This window comes from Pseudopipra pipra, chromosome 4 (assembly GCF_036250125.1).
Source record: "Pseudopipra pipra isolate bDixPip1 chromosome 4, bDixPip1.hap1, whole genome shotgun sequence".
In the NCBI taxonomy this organism is placed as follows: Eukaryota; Metazoa; Chordata; class Aves; order Passeriformes; family Pipridae; genus Pseudopipra; species Pseudopipra pipra.
In genome coordinates this window covers 31,255,760-31,282,488 of record NC_087552.1, presented here as the reverse complement: position 1 = coordinate 31,282,488, position 26,729 = coordinate 31,255,760, and the positions used below count along the sequence as shown (strand labels likewise).

General features: G+C 38.4%; 1 protein-coding gene across 3 annotated transcripts in view; it reads left to right on the top strand.

The window, feature by feature from the left end:
• The window catches only part of FBXW7 (F-box and WD repeat domain containing 7), a 179,241-nt gene that overhangs the window by 60,666 nt on the left and 91,846 nt on the right, over positions 1-26,729 (top strand). For all 3 annotated transcript variants that reach the window (XM_064652236.1, XM_064652241.1, XM_064652240.1), the window contains one exon: positions 17,420-17,977. In XM_064652236.1, the coding sequence (XP_064508306.1) occupies positions 17,489-17,977 (489 nt within the window). In that variant the 5' untranslated portion in view covers positions 17,420-17,488. Of the gene's footprint in view, positions 1-17,419; positions 17,978-26,729 lie in introns of those variants that run through there.

Genomic DNA, 26,729 nt, shown 5'->3' with positions numbered 1-26,729 from the left:
TTGTGGAACACATATGCCCTTGTATGGCACATCTTCTTTGAACAACTGATGAAGGGATTGGTGATACCTTTGCTTATGCTTTCAGAGTATTTGCAGACTTGTCTTATATTCTGTTAAACTTCTGAGGTTATTGGAACAACTTAAGTTCAAAAATGACAACAACCAACTTTTAAAAACTGAGAATAAGGTTGGGAGTAAAGCACCCTGAAGTAGTAAATTCTGTGATAAATTTGCCATCTGGATATATGCACGGGCTTTCCTCCCTCCCCCCCCTTGAAATTATCTGTCCTCATGAGCTTTCTCAGGATGTACACCTCTAAAAGTGATTGCCAAAGAAGCAGGAAGCCCATGAATTAGGGTAGTGAGATAGGATCTCTCTGGCAGTTCCAGTTGACCAGTACTCTTTTCCTCATTTGTTTATCAAACAAAAATAAAAAAAAAATAATTTTGTCACTTGGAAAATATTTAACATTTTAATGCATTTACAACTTGTTCTCTGATTAAATAAGAGATGTAGTAGCAGTTCATCTCTACATATCATTTGTATGGTACTTGGGATTTATGAGATGCGTATTGTGTTTCAAACTTTGTACTCGAACTTGATAGGTTGTAGATGCCAGACACTTTCTAAGACTATGGTTCATATGCTTTGTTGACTTTTGATGGGTCTTATCCACATAGGGAAGCTGTGAAACAGAACAGACCATGAATCTGAAGTGAGCTTTTACTAAAGTCCCAGGTGGATGTGACAAGGCTGCAGTGGACATTCAGTTCAGGTTCATCTGGGCCAACCACAGGTTATGGCTGCGTGCTGCCTGCCCCATTCCCCTGAAGGAGATTGTCCACGTCTCTAATCTGTTTGTGGAACTGCTCGTGCGAGTGCTGCCTAATCTATTTCAGGCAAAACGAATCTGCTTAGCTGAGAATTTAAACTTGTAATCTAACCTGGCTCATTCTGACTGAAGCGGATTAGTGATGCTTATGTACGCAGGTACGCTAGGAGATCTGGTTGGATGCAGAGATAAGCAGGTGGGGTGTGGGAGGCTGAGCTATGCCTCAGGAAGAGTGTATACATGCCTGTCTACACTCCTATTCTTTCCAAAAGTTTTTTTAAATAGCTTATTTTAATGTCAGGAAGTCTGCTTTGAAAGCAAAATAAATCTTGTGCAGAATAAGCATGCTGGGGCGCTTGCTGAGCACTTGTTTTCTATTAGCTGCAAGTCCTTTCCTATTTTAAGCTTAATATGTGGCTGCTCTATTTCAATTTTCTCTCTTAAATCAATGATTTAGTATTTCCCTATGATGCTTGTTGTAGTCCTTTTATATCTCTAGGTGTAAAGTTCAACTAATAGTTCAGTTTACACTGGAATTGTATGCACAAACTGCAAAGGAAAAAGACCGATTAAATGATCTTTCAAAAATATCTGTTAAAAGACAGCTGTCAGACTTTGGAAGCTGATTTATTGTATTTTAAAAAAGTCCTGCTAGAAAATCTGCTGAAGCTTTCTTTCATTTTTCTAAGAGATGTTACCAAGTTCTGTTGCATAACTAAGAGAATTTCTGTGCAAGCTCATAAAAATCTCATGGTTTTTTGAGGTTAGTAATGTGAATTCTACTAAGTCAACCATTTGTTGTTGATGGATGGTGCCTGCATCTGACCTGCTAAGTATTTCCAGGCTGGGGTATTGTTGTGGGGTAAAAAGTGTTTTCCCCTGGAGTTAGAAAAGTGGTAACCCCCAAGGGGGTGGTGTTCTTGGTGCAGGGCCCAATCAGAAACTACATTTCACTCCTTTGAAATCAACATATTATAACAGACCGGAAAAGAAGGGAGAGGACATAGATAGAAGAGAGGTAGCCGTGGCTTGAGACACCACATGTTAGAGCTGAGGGACCAGCAAGCCCCACTGGGGGCCAAGGCCCCCAGCCCCCAGCCAAGACTACGGGAGACCCGGTGTAGTGTTAAAACTGGACCGGGTGCCGTGGTCAAAGGCTGGGGGAGTTTCTCCACTGTGAGCAGCAGAAGACTTTGAGAAGGCGGCAGAGGCAGCGCTGAGTAGAGAGCTATGGCCAAGAGCCAAAAGAGAGAGCAAGCAGCGAGATGGCACATAGCCAGGCTGAGAGACGCAGAGATGACCTGCAAGGAGGGAGAGCTGGCAACAGAGTAGAGAAAACTCAACAGAGACTGTTTTGGGGGTAAGACTGAATTACCTTCCCAAAACCCTGAGACCTCCTAGAAAGGAAGGGTGGGCTTCCAAACTCTTAGGGAGTCCCGAAATGCAGCAGCACCAGAGAGAGGAGCTAAGAAGCTCAGAGACATTCTGAAGCTGGATCAGGATGGGCAGAAGGAATGCAAGGGAAGTGGCCTTGCCACCCCTGCTGCTGCCATGTTGGCAGCTGAGACAGAACAAAGGAGCTCTGGTAGAACGCTTGGGGCGAAGACTGAACTGAGAGCTGCCCTAAATGTTCTGACTCAGGAGGAGCTTGAATCCCCTGAGGAAGGGACTTTCACAAAGATGCCCTGCACTTCATGATATGATGTGGTGAGGTGAGCCTGTCCCTGCTATCGGAGTCCACGGGAGAGAGAGACCTTCGGTTGGAGCCGAAGGGCCGAGGGGTGAGAGGAGACCCCCCTTGTGTTGTAATGGAGAGAGAGAGAGAGAGATTCCAGCCATAACAACTCCAGCTATGACTGCTGCTTTGAAGAGGAGAGACACTGCTGCCCTGAAAGTGGAAAGGATCTTTTCTTCTTCCCTTCTGAACTTTTATTGGAGGGAAAGGAGATTTGATCTAACGTAAATATATTGCTTTACCATAGGAGAGTTAGAATTGTGTATATAATGTATTATAGTATTTATTTGCGTAAGTAATAACTGTAATATAATTCCCTTCACCCCATACTGAGTCTTGTGTTATGTCTGAAAAACCCTCTCACACTGAAACAAATTGTGGGAGGGAGGCTTGGACTTGGAAATTGGATTTTCGAGGGTCTCAAACCACGACAGGTATAGATGATGTCGCACTTACTGTCCAATCTCTGTTCCTTCACCAGTGGCAGGAAGACCTAGTAATGTCCAGCCTGCTGTCCTGCTACTGTGAGCTGAACCTTTTCTAGATGTTAGGACTCTTCAGAAAAAGTGATCTGAATGCTTTCTCTCTTGTAAATTTATCACCTGGGACTGAATAGACTGGGAATCAGACTTTTAAGTTACCACCTCCTGTCCATTTATCACAGGTCATGTAAAACAAATCCAGATCTGTTGAGTTCAGAATTTTTTCTGGTGAGCCCTAATGCTGAAAGTGGCAGATGTTGCTCTCTGGGACAGTTCCAGCTCCCAAGCCAGAAGTGCAGCAGGCTTGTTTCCCCGAGCCACCTCTCCTGCCCACTCCCCTTGAGACTCAAAAATCAAGGAATGCAAGGCTAATTATGCAGTCTGTGAAAAGTGGATTTGGGCCAGAAGTTCCAAGAAGAACCACAATAAATTTACACAGATCAGTATTTTTAAAACAGTCAGTTCCTCGACAGAGAACTGAATGTTGAGTGCAGGAGCTGCTACTGAGAACAGCCACGTTCCTGAAACAGTTGGTGCCTGCAGTGTCAAAGTAGTTATTTAACATATTGAAAAAAGATACCAGAAGCACCTAAAAGAGCTTGGGGGTTTCAGGTCAATGCCAACCCATGAAGATGAGATGTCTTGAAAACATATACTTGATCTCAGTAATGTCTGAGGAGTAAGTACAGATCTGTAAACCCCATTGGTGCCATTACCCCGTGTTAACTGCAATACCTTTGAGAATGGCTATGAACTCTGTTGGAATGGATTTCAGTAGATAAACCCTGCACTACTAAAAGTAGAAAATATATTTTTGCTAGGCTTCGCTAAAAATCTATGAGGAATGTCACCAGGAAATTAAAGCATTTCTTAGAGCCTAGTTTCTTTCCAGGATTCTTACTGGAGAAAGAAAATTTATGTGCTAGATATTTCCCAGGTGTTGAGATGATAGGAATGGAAATGTAAATACCTTACAAAGTTCAGCTATATTTTTGTTACCATTTTACACTTCAAACCCAATCATTGCTTCAGTTGAGCAAATAGCTGACTCTTATGTCCTGATGACTGAAAAGTGATTTCTGAACTTTGGATGGAATGGTACCATTTGTTAAACATCCATGCAGCTGAGAACATGGAAGCCCATGTGTGGATTATAAAAAAGTTAAGATGGACACAGACTTGAAGGCTATGAGACTATGGACTTCACATTGCCTGCATGGTTTGTACTACATTCTCTTTTTCACAGTGAAGGACTGGACCTTTTGAAAAGTTGAGCTGTTTAGTGAGAGAGTCTTACAGTTACTAAAAGTCCTTTTGGGCTGCTGCAGTGAATATGGTTACTCTAAGGTCCATTTTGCAGCCTTCAAGTTATTTCATGGGACATAACCTAATCGACCAGGTTTTCCAGTAAGAGCAAATATAAATGCCCTGTTTTGATGGTGCTGTTGCTACCAACAACCAATGTATTATTCAGAAAGTCATGTAATTTGGCATTCTGTCAGTACAAACAGTTGGAGTGAAATGCAACTGTTTGCTGCTGGACTGTTCCACACATCACTTTTACATAGTAGTGGTAAAACAACATTCTGAATTAGCTGGATAATGGCCTCAAAATTTGGATTAAATCAGTTATTTTACAAGATGCTTTTTTGAACATCTTTTCTGTTAGAAAACAACTAACCCAACAACGTGCCTTGTGTAATCAGTGCACCCAGTGTTCTGTTCTTTTGTGTAACAGGGTTTGACTTTTCCCTTGCCTATTGTGGGTCCTTGTGGCACATAGGAGAGAAACCATCTTGTCCTGCCGATTGGTGCTTTGGATTTCTACCTGTTACCAGCAGTCTAGCAAATTTCTCTTTCTGAATATCAGCACTTCACTGGGATCTGAGCAGTTTCATCTACTCACTTCCAAAACGTGCTGGTCTCCAAGATCCACAAGGTGTGCGTAGCAGCTGACCTGGCGTACAGCTGACCTTTGTGAAACGCTATACACCTCATGTATAGCATGAGGGCAGACCAGCTTTGGATGGGGAGTACTGCAGTCAGTATAGATCACTATAGATGGTGCTGTTTAGCACTGTTGTCCCAGAAAGATAAAGGTCACTCTTCACCTACATGAATCTGCACCGACAATGCCCTTGAAAAATCAGGAATGTATCTTTGCACCTTTAATGTAGGCCAGTCTACATTCCTGATTTATCCAGCGCCAGCAACACCATGTGAGTTAGAGGAAACTGGTGAGATAAAATTTATTTGTATATTTTTTTCTGGAATGGGTTAGGGGACACACAGTTAATTTTGGGGAAGCTCCACTGAAAATATCCTGTGGCAGAGCAGTAACAACATCTTGAATGACATTAGTCTCTGAAAAGAATCTCCACAACCTGTTTTTAATCCATTCAAATTATGATCCCAACTTCTAAATTTAAGGTTGTTTATATTTGTACAGTCTGTATCAGTATCTCTTTTAAGTTGGTAGTTCAGGTAAATAACTTAATTGTTAATTGTGTATGTGGTCAAGTGGTTTTCTGAATTGGACTCAGCTCTTTTTACTGCTTGTAGTCACATTACTTTTCCATGGTAGGAAAGGGTTGTAGAGCCGAAACATGGAATATTTAGAGTTGATGGCTATGTAAAATTTGAAAGAAAGTTTGAATGCCTGCCTGACATTAATATTGTAGGCCACCTTACATTCTTACGTAGGCACCTATTTTTTCTTCTGGTCATGCAGATACAAAAAATTACTTTCCTAGTCCCAGAAATAATTTGGGCAAAGAAATTTTATGTTTCCATAGGTTGTTAGTCAGATACCCTGCTGCTAAACCTGCTGCTTAATCAGTTGCTGAAATAAGATTCTCAGAGACCCATTTTAAGGGCACTAAATCAATAACAATAATTGCAACCATTTCCATTTCTCCAGTGGAGCCTGCTAAGAGTCTGTTTGGGACAGGGCCAGATTCCTTTAGACAGGTTGGGATATCATCTTCCTTCAAACCTGTCACTCTCACATGCTGTTTGTCAGCAAGTGCCTTGTTGTTCTGCAAGGTCAAATTTTAAATCTACTGTTGTAAAGCTTCTCTGCGACACAGAGAACATAACACTTATGAACCAATGTGTGGTAGGAAGTGTTCTGGAGATGTGAGGTTAACGAGAAAGCATTTGCTGGTTTTTTATACCATGTGGAGAATGTAATTGTTGGTTGGTTTATTTTTTCGCTTTTAAGTGAGACATCAAAAAGGGGAATTTGTTCTGCTGTGTTGTGCTGGTATGTGATCTTGTTTTACTTATGTCTTTCTACTGCTGAAAATGCTGAGAATGCAGACAAACCCATTTATTGAGAGATTTCAGCAAGTCCAGTAAATGCTGCTGTTGTGTTTCTTTTTGTATTTCTTGCTTTTATAAAAAAGTGCAGATCAAAGACTCCTCCTTATCTGATGTTGATGCAAAGGCATTTAACGTATTCATTGACTAGCTTTGGAAGAAAGTACAATGCAGAGTTCATCTTTGAAAATATGGCATTCAAAATGGAGACAATATTGACCAGTGGATACTGCACAAATCCGATTGAATGTACACAGCTGAACAATTTATAAGATATGAATTGGGATTGCAGACAGATAGGCATTCTTCATAAAATATGTATTACTCCTTGTTCTTTTAGAGCAACCTGACAGCAATAAGGCTGAGCTGTAGTTTTTCCCACCAAAATGGTAAAATACACTAGTGTTAATATCTTGTGTTGTTTTCTACCTCAATCTGACCCCAGCTACCTTTTCTTATCTCACAAATTCAGTTTATAACTGGTGAATCAAACACAAACAAGAAATGTCTTTGTCTTTATTATATTACAGCCTTTTATTCCCGTCTGCTTTAACAGTACTGATAAAATTACTTCATTGTTTTCACCCTAGCAATTAGGGCTACATCACCTCAATGTGATTAGGGCTCAATCACCGAATCACAGAATGAGTCAGGTTGGAAAGGACCACAGTGGGTCATGTGGTCCAACCTCGCTGCTCAGGGAGGGTCATCCTGGGACACATTGCACAGAATTGCATCCAGAGAGTTCTTGAATATCTCCAGTGAGAGTGACTCCACAACCTCTCTGGGCAATCTGTTCTACAGTCACCTGCACAGTAATGAAGTTCTTCCTCATATTCAGGTGGAATTTCCTGTGCATCAGTTTCTGCCCATTGCCTCTTGTCCTGTTGCTCGGCATCAAGAAGAGCCTGGCTCCATCCTCTTGACACCCTCCCTTCAGATACTTATAGACACTGATGAGCTCCACTCTCAGTTGTCTCTTGAGGTTGAATAGGCCCCGCTTCCTCAGCCTTTCCTCGTAAGAGAGATGCTCCAGTCTCCTCATCATCATTGTTACCCTTCGCCGGACTGCTCCAGGAGCTCCATGTCTCTCTTGTACTGAGGAGCCCAGAACTGGGCACAGCACTCCAGATGTGTCCTCACCAGGGCTGAGTAGAGGGGCAGGATCACCTGCCTCGACCTGCTGGCAGTGGTCGTCCTAACACACCCAGGTCTTGCCTATTCTTTAAAAAAAGTCTGAAGAACAACTACAAATAGGAAATTAAAATAAAAATTTTGGGCAGTAGCCTGTAATAAGCATTGTCCACTGTGGATCTTGAGGTAAAAATTGTTGTTGACAGCTTGGAAAGACTTGGGGGCTTCATTCTTCTTCTCTTGTTTCTTGTCTTGTATGCTTGAAATAATATAGAAAGACTGGGAATTTAAAAAAAGTTTTAAAAAAAGGTGTAGTATCTGAATAAAGAGATGACTATTTAATCTTGGTAGGATATTCTTTATTTTTACAATAACCTTATAATTATTTTTAGGGGGTTAGTCTGATGCAGAAGCCTGCAACTGAACAGAATAGTGAGATTTGGAATTTTCATGGCATAACCTGCATTGCTTCTCCATGACTTCATTAGTCATTATTAAGAGGCTTGAAAATACTGTTCTGTGCCTTGAAGTTTCTTGAGAATAAAGGTAGTTGACTATTCTTGCTGATTAGAGGTAGTATAAGAGCTGCTTGAAAAGGGGACATTTACTTTAAACTGGTTTTAGTCGTTCAAAGAAAAACATTCTTAAAGAGTAGCCATGGTTTTTGATTCTCACTTTCCTCAGCTTCAATCCTGCTGTCTTCTTTTTAGCCACTAGAATGCTTTTGTGTGTTGTCATTCCACATTAGAGGACTCTAATCTCAAATAGCTTTGAGATAGGGAACAGTTTAGTACTTGGTGTTAATTTCCTGCCCTTCCTTCCATTTCAGTATAATGGAATTAAATTTAAATTTAACTAAATTTAGCTGCTATTTGTCCTCAAGGTCTATTCCCCCAGTTCAGTTAAAGATGACCTTTTTTGGTCCATCTTTTCTGCCATGTGTTCTAAGTTGATTTTTTTTTGTATATGTGTGTATCTGCTCTTCTGTGTGTCTGCCTGTTTGTGCTGCAGTTCAGCAGCATTTGAGTTGTAGTTTTAGTCCAAGAAATTGTGCCACCGTTTTGCCAGAAACTGACACCAGCCATATGGTAAAATTGCAATTCAGTATCAGTAAACCCCTTAATTTCGGGAAATGTACCCAGAATTACTTTTATGATTAGTGGACAGGAAAGAAACCAAGACAGAGAAGTCACTTGGGTACTTTAGAAATCACTTTGAGGTTTTCAGACAAACATCTTAATGGCAATGTTCTTGCTGCCAAATGCTCTTTTGCTTTTGCCTTCAGAATAGTTTGCATTAATAATGAGCAGCTCTGCTTGGAAGTTATTCATGTGTTGCTCCGATGATACAACTTTGCAAAGCAGCGCCAGGCTGGGTGACAGACTGTGTGAACAAGTACATAAAGTGGTTCAGCATACCCTACTGCTAAGGCCTGTAGGTTTTCCCATTGGAAGTGCATCCCAGCCCCAGGGCCACATTCAGCAATATTGTGGATGCTGAAGAAAAATGTATATTAAGACCATTTTGGACATACAATACTAGCCTGTATTTTAAGCCTGGTAGTTGTACTATCCCTCTTCATAATGGATACACATGCGATACAGAATTTCTCTATGAAAAAGGATCATGAATCCTCTTACAGTGCAAAAGGAGACTAAACACTCCTTAAAACTTAACAGATTTGGATAATTTGAGGTTGGAATTCACCCTTCTTTTCAACAAGTAAGTAAACTAAGGTTGTGAGTCTGTGGTAGTTAGCGCTTTCCAAGCTGGCTTGAAATCTCCATGGTACTAAGCATTGTTCTACTTTCTACATGTGCTTGTCTGTCCCCAGACCAGACCACCTATATTCTCTGTAACAGAAGTCCTTGGGGTCAGTTTTACAGCATCATCAACAGCACTGCATACAAGGAGCTCCCCAGCTGCCCAGAACAACTGCTGAGGATGTCTTTATGTAGCTCAAGGCCTTTCATCCATAGGAAAGGACTCTGAGGAGAAATAAGGCTTTCTAGTAGTGACCTTCAGTTAAGCCATGCTGGAGTGTTACTGGGTTGTGGAAAACTCTCCGAGTTAACACACACTGAATTATAGGTACCAACAGTAGGAACCGGAAACCTCAACTATGAAGTCTAAAACAATCATTCAGTAACATTTATTTTAAGTAAACAGGAAATGTGATTACTGTACAGAAATAACTCCGTTCTTCCCAACTATCTAGGTGAACAAGGATTTTATCTAATAGACAAGAAGTAATATCCGATCACTAAATGCTGAAATGAGAAAAATCCAAATGGAATTAACTATGATGATAATTACTCACTGTAATAGCTTACTAGAAAGATAGTAAATTCATCACCACTTTAAGTCTTAAATTAGAAATACACTCCATCTTAGTTTAACACACACATTTAACAACTGCAGAACATGCAGCACAAGTGCAGCTACCAGAGCATGGTTGGCTGACTGTCTCTCCCTGGAAATATACACAAGCAAGAGCTGCTGTCACCTCCTCTCTGCTCCACGGTGACACAGAGGCAAAAAGTATTACCAAAGTGCTGGCTAAAACCTGCCTAGTTTCAGTGTAGACTTGATGATTCTGTTTGTACATTCCTAGCCTTTGCTAAGTAGCCATGCAACTGCATCTTTAAATTTGAAGGGAATATAATAAAGGGCCTGCCTAATTTTCTAAATTGAGAATTTTTCAGCCCCGGTGCTTCTCAAGTAGTGTACCTAAAGATACTGGGTTTGTGTTGCTGGAAGTTTGCTTTTGGCAGGAAACTCTTCCCTTCTTAGTATGCACAGAAAGCATAGTTTACATGAGACTGAAATATTAACAGATAGAAATGTGCTGTTCTAAATTGAGCAAACAAGAATGCTTGCACTGTATGGATAGCAATAGTAGTATAGGCCTCCTGTAGTAATCTAATTTGTGGGGAAAAAATAAGCAGGTATTCATTAATTATGCAAGGTAAGAATTTTTTATTTGGAGAGGTAAAAATTTTTATACAAGAACCCAAGTAGTGGTACAGTTGTCCAAGTGGAAAGGTTAAGATGATGTAATTGAAAACTGTGTGCTTTACTTTTGTACCACAGAGGTCCTTTCAATGAGAAAATAGACACTGCTTGATACTAAGTGAAGCACGCAGGATTATATGGAGAACTTGCCTGTTTTGTTTTCAATACTTGTTGGAAAACTTGGCACCCTTTAAATAACTCAAAGCTTTTTTACTGCTTTCCTTTTTCTGAGGAAAAGGGGAGAGAAGCCTTTCATTAGTTTCATATGATAGTTAACTTGTCACATTTTAAAGCTTAATTATTTTTCTTTAAGAAGTTGTTAGTGAAAAGACAAACCAGCCATCTTCTGTATAACAGTTATTAATATAAATACTAAAAATAACATAATTATTTATATGAACATAGTAAGATCAACCATAATACTCATCTCCTCCTGCTGTGAATTGTTGTCCCCTATGATATCTTTCAAGAAATGTAAATGATTTTATTCGAAATTGTATCCATTCAGTTGATGAAAACATAACAACGCAGAATTAAAAATAAGGACTAATTTTTGTAATTTTTCCTGTTAGTTTTCACTTTCAGGGAGCTAAGAGATATGAACAGGGTTCGTGATATATAGACTTGAGCTCCCCACTTCTACAATAACACTGTACTGGTATGTTAATAACTTGTCTGTTGGGATATGGCTTTGAGGAAAATTAGTTATTATTATTTTTTTTTTTAATACAGCTTTCTTATTACTATATGATGGAGGCTTTCAACCATTTCCTTATGGGTCACTTTCAGATTTCCCTCTTATCTCTACCCCATCTTTGCCACAGCATCTCACAGTAATTCACATTTTCTTATGTGTCAAATTTTAAGGTAAAAACGTAACTTCTGTAAGACATTATTCACTGATTATTTGCTATGATGTTTTTCTTCTTTTTGAAACAAAAAAGTATTTGTTGTGTGTGTCTGAACTTTGCCGGTGGTTGTGTTGCTCATGGGAATGGGATGAATCTGTGTATGCCCTACCTGTACACAGCAAGGAAGCTCATTGCACCTTTTGCAGCTTTTCCCACTCTACCCACAGTCACTATCTGTGAGGGTTAAGTGAACCTATTTCAAAGAGGTTGGGCTTTTACAGCAGTGGCTGCAAAGAGTTTTGTTTACCCGCATACTCATACAATACGTTATTTGTTTCTGAATGAAGACTTGACATGAAAAGTTAATGTTCTGTGATGATGTTAAATGTGCAGAAATGGAGATCATGTGGAAACTCTAGGGAAAAAAAAATTTAAAGAGAAGAAATGATAGATCCATAAAATGAAATAATTTATTTTTACACTAACAGAACTAAACCCTTCTGAACAGAAAATGTTATCTTTGATTTAGCAGTTGAGTTTTAAAGAGGATTTGGACATCTGCAGATGGAAATCTATATGTGAATGTAGCTGAAAGTCAGAAGAATGCAATCTGAATGCTGGACTCTTGTCTTTTTAGTGACATAAAATATCTTGATGTGCATAAAATAATTAGACATGATCATATATATTTTACCATAGTCTGAAGATCAAGTATGTGACCACTTGTAGCTCAGACTGTTTCTTCTTAACTCTTGCAACTCTTGCTCATAAAAGGTATATTCATTTTTCTTCTATCTGTGATATTTCCTTATCATGCCACTTAGCTTAAGTACTGCTAAATAGGTATAAATTCTTGTATCATTTACTCATTTTCTAAACTCCTTTTTGTATTCTTGTTCTCTAGTGGATTTTGTGTGCTATTTCGTATTTCATCCTGTATTAAATACTTCACATATATGTCCCAAAAGAGGTAGGATTATAGGTCCTCCATACTCCTTTGTCTTTTGTGCTCAGAGTTAAGACAGAGTTTTCTTTTTAATGGCTTCTGTGTGTTTGTCCCCATGACTGATAGCAAGGGACATGGCTCTGTCATGCCCTCACCACTCATGTATCATCAACTGTTGTCTTTCTTCCAAATCTATTCATTTTCTATGGGGAATGGATCAGAACAGATCTGTGTCTGAAACTCTGAAGTAGCACTGAAGGCTAAAGGGAACTGGGAGACTGAGGCCTGGGATTAAAGGAGAGGTGTTCAGAGGAAGTCCTGGGAGGAAGAAGTAAGTTTGGATGATGAAATAGGAAGAGAAAGGGTAAGGTCTGTTGAAATAGGATTGAGGGGTTGATAGAAGCAAGTGAACAGGAGGGAGAGACATCTTACAGTAGACTGTGTGTGGTGGGAAAACTGCAAGTATCTTTGTTCAGAAACATATTTAGAAGGAGAGGTCAGGACACCAGGACTTGATGAAAAGCTTCAGAAGGTAGATGCAAAGTTGGGACTGGATTTCAACAGGGAGGGGGATAATTAAAACTGGCCACAAAAGAAGATTAGACACAACTGGACCTAAATAAATTTACGTGGGAAACTTTGTGGTTTTTTTAAATTTAATGAATACTAAATCTATTTTTTGTGTGCTGTCAGATTTATGTTTGACATAAGTAAGTAATTAAAGGAGCACTTTCTTTTAGAGTTTGTTGCTCTGACCACTTTGCACTGAATAAACAACATGAATTGATTGTTGAAGTATCTTGAGATAGTGAAAAAAGGAGCAGGATAATTTCTAACACAACAGAAAAGTTGCGTGTGCTGCTCTATGAAGTGTTGGCAAAGCTTTTCTGGGAGGTTAATAGTGAAGCAGAAGCAGAGAATCTTTTTAGCTGCTATTTTGTTCTGGAGCTTGGAGTCAAGTAGTTTATAATTTTTTAAAAAAACAATGTGTGCTTGTAGAATGACATGCATTGTTAATGATGTATTTTATTTTGAAGAAAAGTTATTGAAAGTTTTTAAAGCTGTATTTCAGTCTTGTTCTAATCAACATTTTGCTTACTCATGAGGGCCTAGCTTTAAGTTTCCAGTGCACCGCTGTCTGTCTTGGGCATAGTGTTCTTATAAGGATCTTATCTTTATTTTTTTTCAGAAGGTAGATTGGGATGTTGAAATGAAATCATGGGAGATTCTTAGCTTGGGTGGGATGTTCCTTTTTTACTTTCTTTCACCTCAATTCAGTATTACTCAGTTAAATATCATGGTAAAATATGAGGTATATTAATAATTAAGGATTTAATCAGGTATCTATAGAAGTTTTTGTGTTAGTCCAATTGTCTTTGTCCACTAAATCTGTAATCTCAAAAGATTTGTTCTAGGAGCATCCACTGCCCATAAACCATGTTGTGACTGTAACCATTCTGTCTTTTCAATAGTTGCGGTCGTGATCAGTACTAGCATGATTTAGGTTAGTATCCAAGTCAGTCTGACTCACTAGTTTCAAAGTTAATTCTTTAAAACCTTTTCAAGATCTATTACATTTTGTTAAAAAACAAACCCTGCCACCCCCAACCCCCACCTCTCCACACTCAACTCATTTCCTTTTTTTTTCTTAGGAGTTTCAAGTGATAAAAAAGGAATAATAAAAATCAGTAGAACTGATGGAAATTTCCAGATTTTCCCATAGTTATGTGGTTTTACAGGTTAAAAATATTTAACAACTTTTTATCTGTGTTAGCAGGATAGAGATATTTCGGCACTAGAGCAAGAAGTGAAGTGGTCATCTTCTCGGTACAGGGTGCCACCTGTTGTGACAGATAACCTTGAGGAGTTCTCCCTGTAGTTTTCCAGTGTTGATTGGCATTTCTTACAGGTGGTTTTGAGCAGCTGTTGTTCATGTTTATTTTCATAACCTATCTCCTGTGAAAATTTAATGGATAAAGTTGAAGAATTCTGGTTAAGCAGCATTTAGTATTCAGTATAGGTGTGGGGTGCATTCAGCCTTCAACAGAGTTTGGAAATGCATTGATCAGTTCTTAAGTTAGCAGTTCAACGAGTCTGGGGACTTACACTTTCCTTAGGGATTCCTTGCCTTCTGCTTTCCCCTACAACTGACTGCAAGTGTGAAGAAGCTTACTTGGGAATTGCCAAGTTAGACTCATTGACCAAGTTTAATGAGTTTTACAAGTTTACGCAAAGCCTTACCACTGCACTGCCGTGTTTAGGTGTTTGACTAAAAAAATTTCTTTGAGGTTTGAGGCAGGTAGGAAAAACAACAGCCTTCCTCAGTGGATCTACTGGGATTTAGCTGATTTGTGTCATTTTGGTCTCTGACCATGTAAATGAAGGAGGCACTGTAGCTAAAAACACAGCATTTCAGTTCTCTGGAAGTTAATTTGTAAATACACTTCTTCCTGCACAATAGTAATAATCCTGTCTTATTCCTTATCTACCTTATATATGGAAATGATTGTATCTTGTGTATTAGCTGACAGTAGTTAATTCTGAAAGCACTTACATGACAGAAGGCAGCTTTAATGTTTTAAATCTCTCAGATAATGTGCATCCATCTGTTCTTTAGCAAATGCATCACCTCTCTGCATACTGATGATTTCTGATGTAGCACTGCTTGTAATTAAATTTTGATAATGTATTTTTACAGGTTTCTTGAAAAACCAAGTTAAGTTAATTCATGCAAATGCAGAGTAAATGGAAGTCACTTATGACTGAAGCTAATTTCATGAATTGATGGTCACTCAAAAATGTAGGAATAATTAAAAATTTATAATAGTACTATAGTACGTTCATTTTTTTAATTGGCTGGAATTTTATTTGGGTATAACAGTAACAACAGTGATATTTTTGTCACTTAAACATTTAGCAGATTTTTGCATTTGATTACTTAAGTGTTTCAATGCTGACCTTTTATGTTTGTTGCTTACAGATACAGATTGAAAGTATGTATTAAATTATTGAAACAAATGCAGCATTTGCAGTTTTATCAAGTACATCCTAAACCAATAATTGATGCATATATAATGCTGCTGATACTGAAAAAATGCAATTAAAACTTTTAAGCTTCATTCATGGCTACTTAGAGAATCGTTTGTGGTGGAAGCTAAAATTGCTAGATTGTGACAATGTAAGCCTCTTGTTCAATCTCTTTTTTTTTTTTTACTTTTTAATTACTGATTTTTACATTATTTAATACTTCAAAATTTCCAAGACTTTTCTCTTTTCATGAGAAAAGAAGATTGTAGTGTTGTCTTGTTCATAATGCCTAAACTATGTCGCAAGTCTGATAAATAGGTTGTATTAATGTCAGATTATATATGCAACTGAATTTGACATTTGTCGAAATATTGTTATTAAACATCACTCCAATATGCTAAGGTTTCTGGGTTTTGGGGAAACATGTTAAGTGAAAACATTTCTCTTACAGCACACTCTTTGTGGCATCTTTCTCAAGTGGTGGTTACTGCATATAGAAAATGAAACACATTTGCTTTTGATGCCTCTTGAACATAAGAACAGAGACATTAGCTTTTGGTTTGGGTTATGTGCCCTAAGTGTCCTAATGCTTTTCTTCCACTGGTGAAAACAAGTCAGCACATTCCATTGAATGTATGCAGCTTAATTGCCTTTTAGTATTAGCTTCTCATTCACTGATTGGAGCTAATCACTAATGGATGCTTTCTTTGGACACAATATTTCAGCTTTTGACCTTATAAGGTTTTATTTGGGGGAATTGTCATCTAGGTAGATATGTGGAAACTTGAGAACCATGTCTTTGGGATATAAGTAATGTTTCCTTGAGGAAGACAGATGCAGAGAGTTACAGAATTCCAACTATGAATCCACCTCAGAGCAAGACTAGAAAAACATCTGTAAATACATTTCTGTGACTTTTATAATACAACACACTGAAAATTTTCATAGAGCTATGATTTCTGATATTTTGTCCCTACTTATCAATAAGATGAAAGTTTTTACAATTGTCATGAAGCAAAGGTAGCTCTACACACGATGACAAAGCTACTTGTTTTCTCTTTGCACACTTTTTCATGGGCAGCCTGTGTATGTACAGTGAATTTGATTACTTGTTGAGTTCATGTCCAACTTCACCTACTCAACACATCGCTTGAATCTAGGGAAACTGCAGTCTGGATGGACCAGCCTCAAAGGCTGTATATGTATAGCTGGAAATCTAATATCAAATTTAAGAACTAATTAGTATGTGTTATACCCCTGTGTTCTTATATATTGCTTGGATGAACATGTGTAGCTGAATATGTGGATAATTTGGAAATTGCATTAGTATTTTTCAGTTTCTATTAATATGCACCTAAATTTGGCCTCTTTGTAACTTCTCAGAGTCTCATTTAACAATTATTGTAGCTTCTTAGAGTTTTACTGCTAACAGTGATTTTTTTTCCAGGTGAGGTGTATGCCATTTCTGGGCCACACGGGCTGGTTAGTCTGCTTCTGACCACTGGGCATCTCTGTGGCCAGCTTAAGAATTGGCAGTGATAAGGCTGTATTCTTTAATTGGTGTTCTCTTTTTTATTTATCTGAAAGAAAATTAGAGTGACAAGAAATGAAACTTTCAATTATACCTGAAAATATGCCTGCTCTTAATGCGTAAGCCCAATAACAGTTCACTTGCGAGTAATATATAAAGTCTGTAATCAAATGAGAAGGAAAATAAATGCCATTGGAAATTATCTGTGTCCAATTAGACAGTAATTTCACATACTTGAATCTTCTATTAACATGAATGCTAATGGTTCTCATGGATTCTCTAGGAGGCCAAGTAGTTACTCTGAATTTTGCAGAATCTGGTGCTTACAGAGACCATTAGACTGTTTGACAAAAGAAATAATTCTCTTGCTAGAAAGTTGCCTGCAGTTTGTTTGGGTTTTTCTAGTTGTGTGTCAAGTAGAAATTATTCCTTGTTTCCTGGAATTTGAAGTTGTCAGGAATAATACAATGAAATAGGTTTTTACTGCTTTATCTGATTAAAGAACTAACTTCTGTAATTTTCCACTTTTTCTTTATCTCCTTAGAATGTGAAAGCATTTGCATCTTCAGATAGCCTAGCCAAGGTCCAAGAAGTAGCAAGCTGGCTTTTGGAAATGAATCAGGAACTGCTCTCTGTGGGCAGCAAGAGGCGACGAACTGGTGGATCTCTTCGAGGTAATGCTTCCTCAAGCCAAGTAGATGAGGAGCAGATGAATCGAGTCGTAGAAGAGGAAGAGCAGCAGCAAAGACGACAACAAGAGGAGCAGCACATTGGGAGGAATGGAGAGATAGGAGGAGAAGAACCTGGATTTGATGACAGGCATGAGTCTCAGCAGGAACAGTTAGAAGAAAATAATAATAGACTTATTACAGTGGATGAAGAATCCACTTGTAATCAAGAGGAAGATGATGATGAACATGCTGGTGATCAAGAGGAGGAGGTGGAAGAGGAGGAGGAAATGGATCAGGAGAGTGATGATTTTGATCAGTCTGATGACAGCAGTAGAGAAGATGAACATGCTAACAGTAACAGTGTCACAAATTCCAATAGCCTCATGGACTTGCCCATTCACCAGTCATCTCCATTCTACATGAAGACAAAGGTGAGAAGCTACTTTTTTTTTTGCGTTCTTCAGCCTAATTAACTTCAGATTTTGGAAAAAAAATTGCATATTTAACATAATTTAAAGTTTTACGATGAAACAAAGGTTTTACTTCCTAAAGAGATTATGATGAAGAATTTATGCAGTCCACAAAAACTATGCTGTTTTAACTGTTAGTAATCAAATTATTTGCATGCATTTGACGTGAGTAAATACCCCTGTGCATTTTAAGGAATAGCACTCTTGATGGCTATGTTCAGAAGACTAAGGTGTTTCTTTATAAATATTTTTACATAAGACCCTCCTGGCATTTTTTATATTTTCCTTCTCCAAGCAGGCAAGAAGGAAGGTAAGAAATCGTGCATATGAGGCATTCTGTGAGAAGATCTGGTTCATTTAGATAAAAACATTGTAATGGAAAAAAAGGTTGGAAAACTGTGAAACAGAAAGTTTTTGCTTCCATCCAGGTTCTAGTGAATTTGTGGACAAAATACATGTTAAAAAAAGTGTGTTAGGCAGTCATTAAGTTACATAATGTCTGCTTATGAGGACCTTGTAAATTGTGTGCTGATGGTTGAGAACTTGTGATTTGCAATAAGAATCTGGAAATTAACTTTCATATCTTTATTTCTACTTATATAATCTAACGTTTTACATTAAAGTAAAAGGTTTTGGTGTATTGGCTGCAGTGTACGTTAGTAGTTCGCTATATTTTCCAAATTCGTCAGGAAGGAGGATTTCCATTAACTCAGCAGCAGCAAAAACTGAAAGAATAATGAAAGCAGTAATACTTACTAATAAGAAAGAGGAGCAGGCCAGTGTGCTTCTGGAAGAATGTTGTTCCTAAGCCTATGTACTAATTTCTTTTGTTTAATCATTCATTGGTAATAGAACACCTAACTTCCTCTCATTATTCAAAAAACAAAACCCCCTCAAATTTTTAAATTTTCTTAAAAAAAAAAATAATTAAAACCTGATGTAAAGCAAAACAAAATAATAAAAAAAGTCAGTTGACGTAGGTTAACAGGTTGAGTATGAGCAAAAACATACAGAGGTGGATAATCAGAATTGAAGAGGCACCTGAACAGGTAAATAGGTTAAACATTTGCTTCTGGGATCTGCAGCAATATGTTTTTGTTAATAGCATTAGTATGCAATTCACTTGAATGTTTAAAGTATCAGAGCTAACATCTTTGAATTTTGAAAAGTCATAATGTTTTCGCATGAGTTTTTAGTAAATTATATAATTTTATGTCTATAATTCTACTCTTCAAGGTACTGAAGTATATGCTTTCTAATTTGGAGTGAAATACTGCCATATTTCATATCATTGGATTGGCTTTTTATAACTGAAATTATTGTTTTTATTTCACTGTATCAGTTTTGTTGGATTTAGTATGATTTATTCAGTATGATATGTCCAGTTTTGACAATATTTAATGTAGGAAATTCTTACACTCAAAAATATATTTTTAAGTCTCTGAATTGGAAACTTGTCAAAGTGCTTTGTAAATAGCTGCACTCAAATTATGTACAGACAGAGCAGAGCATAATTTTTGGTAGTGGTCAGTTCTGAAGCTTTTTTTATTGTCTTCAATGATAAATGCAAGTTTTTTCTTTCTTTTTTTAATGCATATTTGACACAAACTGAAACAAGCTGGTTTAGCCTAAAGGAAGCCCTCTGAAAGATATGCACAATCTCTATGTGGCCTGATAGTTGCTCTGCGTATTGTTTTGATGCAGCGCTGGTCATTTTTGTCTGAGCTCTGTCCCCAAGCTGTGCTTCTGCAAGAATTGTTGGGGAGCCAGGTAGCAAACCGTATTTAGGAATTGTTCTTGATTCATGGTGCAGCTCAGTTTTAACTCTGTACCTGAAGGATCAGCACAGTTTAGAAAGCTACTTGAGCTGGCACTGCTCTAGGTCATGATTACACAGTAAAACTGATAATGCAACATTAATGTTGCCAATTCATTAATAAACCGACATTTAACCACAGGAACGCATTCTGTGTTAAGTTTTATGGAAATATATCTATGCAAGCATGAATCAATTACCAGAGTCAAAATAAGCACGACTAATTGATATGCTACTTTTGAGAAGAAAAAGGAGTGTTAGTAGACTCATCAGCTGTATTTACAAGTGATTTCTGGTTCTACCTGTTGAAGATTAGACTCATCCTAAGAGATTCAAACCTGGTAGACTTATTTTTAGCATTTCAGATATGTTTCTTGTCATATGTATTCTAGTATGGTCTCCTAACTCTGGCTGAATTACCTTGCTGTGTGCTATACTCTATGAAACTTGCTTTGTGCCGCCACTATGGGCAGTGATGGCTGAATCCCCTAGTTGATGTTTATGTGTTAGATGTAAACCTGGCTCCTCAGCAGGCATTCCCAGTGCAGCACAGTTTGGTCTTCTTGTATGTATGAGGAGCACACTTTCATGACTACACAATACCAAGAGATACCAAGTGATACTCAACAAAATAGCAACTGCTACTGCCATAGGTGTTGTTACGCAGCTCATCTTAACTTTTGGATATATTTGTTCTTTTTCCTTCTACTTTTTACTCCTTATAAACTACTGAGTAAAGTTTCTCTCTAATCTGACTTTCTTTTGCTTATTGGCCTGCAGAATCCTGTGTGGTTAAGGAAGGAAATGTTCGTTTCCTGCATAACACCACAATGTACCCTGCTTGAGTTTGCTGCCTGTCACCTGGGCTTCCACTTGGCAGCAGCAAGCTCTCTGTGTTTTACCTGATAAACTTAATCAGAGGCATAAGCCCCATGTATTTATATAAAAACACATTTTATAGATACATTTTATGTAATGTTTATATAGTATATATAAAATTATATAAAAATGTTTTCCTCATAATACGTATCTGTGCAAATAACTGAGATAATTGCTGCCATCATGTTGTGAAAATGTTATGACAAGGGCGAGTGCACTTGAAATGAGAAGGCCAGTGGTTCATGAGAGTCTTCATTGCATTCACCAGCAGCACCCAGGCATCCAGAAGGATCCTTGTGGTTACCTGTTATGATTTCCTGCATAAAATGTTAGGCTGCTCTGTATTGATTTATATTTTTAGAAAATGTCACTGTTTGAAAACAGGAAACAGTTCAGCAAGGAAAATCTATCTCATGCCTAGGTTAATAGTTTTTTGTTATCGTCGGTGTTTAAACTTCTGCACCTTTACTCTGCTCTGCTTTCTTCCTGTCATCTGACATTTTTTGACCATTACAATTTTATTATTTTCATGTTGTATTGAAGAGCTGTTTAACAAACGTGGGGTTTTTTCCTGCATACATAAAACAATCAATGTCTTCCCTGAAAGGTCTCTTAAATGTAAATAATACGGACACATTGGGCATATTTTTTCCATTTTTTGTTCCTGTTATGATTCCTGTTGGTTTCTGAACACTCTCTCTGACTGGGGAACACCCATCTTGAATTGTAGATATCTTTATATCTTGATCAACAATCTGGGTGAGGGATTGAGTGCACCCTCAGTCAGTTTGCAGATGACACCAAGCTGAGTGGGAGTGTTGATCTGTTGGAGGACAGGAAGGCTCCATAGAGGGATCAGGACAAGCTGGGTCCATGGGCTGAGGCCAGTTGTATGAGGTTTAACAAGACCAGGTGCTGGATCTTGCTCTTGGCTCACATCAACCATATACAGTGCCACAGGCTGAGAGCAGAGTGGCTGGAAAGCTTCTCAGTGGAAAAGGACCTGGAGGTTCTGCTTGCCAGCAGCTGAACATGAGCCAGCAATGTGCCCAGGTGGCCAAGAAGGCCAATGGCATCCTGGACTGTATCAGCAATAGTGTGGCCAGCAGGATCAGGGCAGTGATTGTCCCTCTGTACTTGGCACTGGTGAGGCCACACCTCAAATCCTGTGCTCAGCTTTGGGTCCCTCATTACAAGAAGGACATTGAGGTGCTGGAGTGTGTCCAGAGAAGGGCAACAAAGCTGGTGAAGGATCTGGAGCACAAATCGTATGAGGAGTGGCTGAGGGAGCTGGGGTTGTTTAGCCTGAAGAAAAAGGAGGCTCGGAGAGGACCCTATTGCTCTCTACAAGTTCCTGAATGGAGGCAGTAGTCTGATGCAGGTTGGTCTCTTCCCCCTGGTAACAAGTGACAGGACGAGAGGAAATGGCCTCAAGTTGCACTAGGGGAGGTTTAGATTGGATATTAGGAAACACTTCTTCAGGGAAAGGGTTGTCAAACACTGGAATTGACTCCCCTGGAAAGTGGCTGAGTTACTATCCCTGGATGTACTACTTTGGGGCATGGTTTAGTGTTGGACTTGGTAGTGTTAGATTACTGGTTGGACTGGATGTTAGAGGTCTTTTCCAACCTAAAGGATTCTATGATATCAGAACTGAGATTAAAACTCAGTGGCAACTGCGCCAATAGTTAAAATTTGTTTATGCAATATATTTACCCATTTATTTATCACATTATTCCATGCATTGAGATTCAGTGTTTGACTGATTTGCTTGACTGATGCAAGCCTTTTTCAGAGAGCTTTCTGTTCTATAAGGTTGGTCTGTGTCCTTTGTACCTACACATGAGAATTGGCACTTGGTTGTATAAAGGGTTTATTTTTCAGTGGTTTTTGTATTTGTGTGGAAGGATAGCATTAATTTTTTATACTGAGGAAACGTAAGATTGCACTCGGCAGTTTGTACAGAGTGAAGTGAAAAGGGACTCCCCTATAAAAGTTTGCAGTTATTGTCAGCATTATTAATAGACTAGAAGCTTTGTAGGGATAGGGGAAAATTAAGCATGGCTACAGAACTAGTGATCCTTGGAAGCACATTTTTGTTTTGTGTACAGGCAGTACATGCAATTAAGAGAAGGTTGCAATACTGTAGATGGGGGTGGTTTGTAAGTGTGTGTTAATCTTTTTCTCCTCTGAGCAGCAGAGGGGGCTGCTATTGCTTTGCTGCAGTCCCATGCAGACTTGTGCAGTGTTCCTTTGCAAAGGTTTTCCTTGGTCCTGCAGCTGAAAGCCTGAAGCATGTTTTTTAAGTGTAGGGAATAAATATAACTGGAACAGGAGGTCTCAGGACTGTTTATTGGTCAAGAAATCTGTTTCCACTATAGAAAATGATGCAGGAATATTTTCTTTAAAAGAATAAGTATTAAACTTGGCTTGTATGATTGAGAATGCAATGTATAGTTCTCTGCTCTGAGTGCTTTCTCAGGAGAAAGAGAAAAACTTTATACTACAAAACTTTCATCTGTATTTTTTGTGGGGATCACGTGTAAGGTATGTAGATTCTTCATGCCTTTCATCTCCAGAATTGCCTAACAGTTAATACTAAAAGAACTTTAAGCTAAATAATAAATTTGCCTAAAGATGTGTCAGAAAGGCTACATTTTAAGAATTGTTCTGATTGTTAAAAAAAAAAAGGGGGGGGAACCCCCGAAAAAGCAGTGGCAATTTAATTTTTTTTTCATCTTGCTTCTTCCTGGGATTCTTCTTTTTAATTGAAACTTCTTTCACATCACTCTCTTTTAAAGCTTAGCAGCTGGCAAATTTTCTCCTCCCTTGGTTATTCTGAACTACAGCACTAGAGTACAATGATTTAAGATAAGTAAATGATAGAGGATAAACAGTAAATGGTCTTTACATTTATTTAGTCTTGTTCAACTTATTCATGAGTGACTGGATGAAGGGAGAGAGTGCACCCTCAGGAAGTTTGCTGATGATACCAAACTGGAAGGTGTGGCCGATACAGCAGCAGGCTGTGCTGCCATTTAGAAGGACCTGGACAGGCTGGAGAGTTGGGCAGAGAGGAATCTAACAAAGTTCAGCAAAGGCAAATGCAGGGTCCTGCACCTGGGGAAGAGGAACCCCTGCACCAGTACAGGCTGCTGGAAAGAAGCTTTATGGAGAAGGACCACAAAGTAGTCCTGGTGGACTACAAGCTATCCACGAGCCAGCAAGCTGACCAAGAGGCCAGTGGTGTCCTGGGGTGCATTAGGAAGAGCATTGTGAGCAGGTCACGGGAAGTGATCCTGTCTCTCTACTCAGCCCTAGTGAAGCCTCATCTGGAGTGCTGTGTCCAGTGCTGGGCTTCTCAGTACAAGAGAGACATGGAACTCCTGGAGTGGGTCCAGTGGACTGGATGAAGAGACTGGGGCATCTCTCTTAGGAGGAAAGGCTGAGGGAGCTGGGCCTTTTCAGCCTTAAGAAGACATAATTGTAGAAGAGGGGATCTTATCTATGCATACAAGTACTTTAAGGGCAGGTGTCCAGAGGCTGGGGCCAGAATCCTTTCAGTGGTGCCCAGTGGCAGAATAAGGGGTAACCTGCTCCAGGTGAATCTGCTTTAGCAGAGAATTGGACTAGATGATCTCCAGATGTACCTTCCAACCAATCTATGATTCATTCTGTGATTTAGAACTGCCAGTCATAATTACTTTTGCATTACCATGAGTTTAGTTATTTTCAAGCAAGTTTTGCTGTTTCAGAATATATTTTCTTTTTACTTTTCCAATACAGAGCCTTATTTTTGTAATGGACGGTAATCACATCAGAAATATTCATACTTGGAGATGCATATAAATCAACAGTTTTAACCTTTGATTTATTTCTCATTTATATACTCTACAGTTTAGTGCTAATGATTCCAAGCATGCAGGATCATTTGGAAAGGTTATGCAACTGTCATTAAGATGTAGTTTGTTAAATATTAGAGCATCCATGGAAGGAATGCAGATTTTCCATTTCTCTGTAGATAGCAAGGTTCTTGCCCATCAGTACTAACCTGCAGCATGCTTTACTATAAATATCAATGCTTTGTTTGAAAAATACTACTTAAATGCTGTGGTTTTACTTGGCTGTGTTAAGTTATGGTTTAATTTGCTGCCCAAAGGCTTGCAGGGGTCTAGCTGTACTTTTGTCATTTCTAAGTAGAATTGTTCCTACATCTTCACTTGCAGATAAAACTGGTATTAAATTATTGCTGCTCTGCTAATTTTCCCTACTTTGTAAGTGGATCTTGAAGCTTGCTAGTAGATATGTGGGCTCTACTCTATGAGTAATGTGGTTATTCCTCATAGAGTTTGTTGCTTATCTAAGAACTTGGCTATCTAGTTCAGCTTTCTCATGCAAAATTCTTGAAATATGTAGTAACTAAATTTGACTGTTATGTTAAAATGTCGCAGTCAAATTACAAGAATTTATTCTATAATAAATTCTGTTGGTTTTTTTTCCTTTATGAAGGGTGTCTTACCACTTTTCAGTATGATTTTTACAAATATTACAACAGAATTAAAGGACAGTGATAATATATAATTTGTGAAGAAAGTGTGTATAGAGAGTCTGTGAAGGAAGACAAGTACTTTAACAGAAAACATTGATTCTGACAGTTTGTGTCATAGTTTGGACTACAAAATTCTATTTAATAAGTAGATTTTAATTTTCTGTTTTCCCTTCACTGCAGAAAGATGCATTTTTTACTTTTTTTAAAGGTGGAAAGAGGTAATGCTGATTTAGCTTCTTGTTACAGAGAGTGCTTACTAGACTGAAGTCCTAGCTGAGTAAGACACAAGCAATTTTCTACTTCTATGCCAATAATTGAGGTCAGTCTTTAAACTCCAGTCAAGGGATTTACGTCAACTAGCCACACTGGAAAATAAACCTACAGAGCTTTGCATCGTGCCAGTTTTCTCTGTAGAGGTATTTGTCAATATATAATTGCACCTTCTTTGCAGTGAAGCCTACATCTCAGTGTACACCTTCCATCTCCTGGTGGTTCTTACCGGAAACGTCCAGTAGTTTCTCCTGAACATATGTGTAATTCTTTTGTAGCTCTAGTGGTTGGCTGCTCACAGATAAATTTACGGCAGTACCCTAAAGCAGAAAAGATGCCAGCCACCTTGGGCCGGGGGGCCAGAAACCGACTAAAATATTTGAATTGTCCTTTCATTGCTTGGCTAATGCATTGCTCCCTAAAGGTAAATATTGGAAAGGTTCTTGCCCATGTTACTCAAACTGCTATATTGGTTTCCTTTGTGTAGAATAAATTAAATTGATGCCTTCAGGATAATTACATGAAGCATGTCTTGTTGTCACATACTTTATTGTAGGCTTTGAAATTAGTGTTGGTTAGGCACCTATGTGGTTTTTGCTCTGCATCTTTGTTCTCAAAATGAGAATGAGTGTGCCTGGTTTTTTTTTTAAGAAAAAGAAATAAAAATTGCAGTAATGCTATTTCAACTCACCAATTATATGACAAAAACATTATGAAGTAGAAATCATGAAAACGTGCTTCAGAATCCCTTCAGTATGCTTACTCTGTTGGATGTATGGCTTGTCTAACAAATATGTTTGTGAGCTCTGCTCTACTTAAATATATAATTTTTTTCCTGGTGTTGTTCTTGACTGTATGGGACATGCTATTGCCTGATGTGATCATTAGCCTGAATATCTCCACTCTGTAGTAATACAGCTGTATTTACTTGAGCGTTTATCAGTGGATGCTGTTGCTCTGAGTATCTGTTTTAAGCTGCTTCTCTTTTTGGAGCTTATCTGAAGTTGGTATTAGTAGTTATAAAACTTGATGCAAGTGGTGAATCAAAGTGTGGAGAAAGGAAAACTTTTGCTGGTGAGTTAGTTTTTGTTTTGTTGACGCTGCCCTTCCCAAATGGTTGTTGTTAAATATTCTTTTGACTGTGAATTTAAAGTATATGTTTAAGAAATATGAGTTATGGTTAGGAAATTTCTTTCATT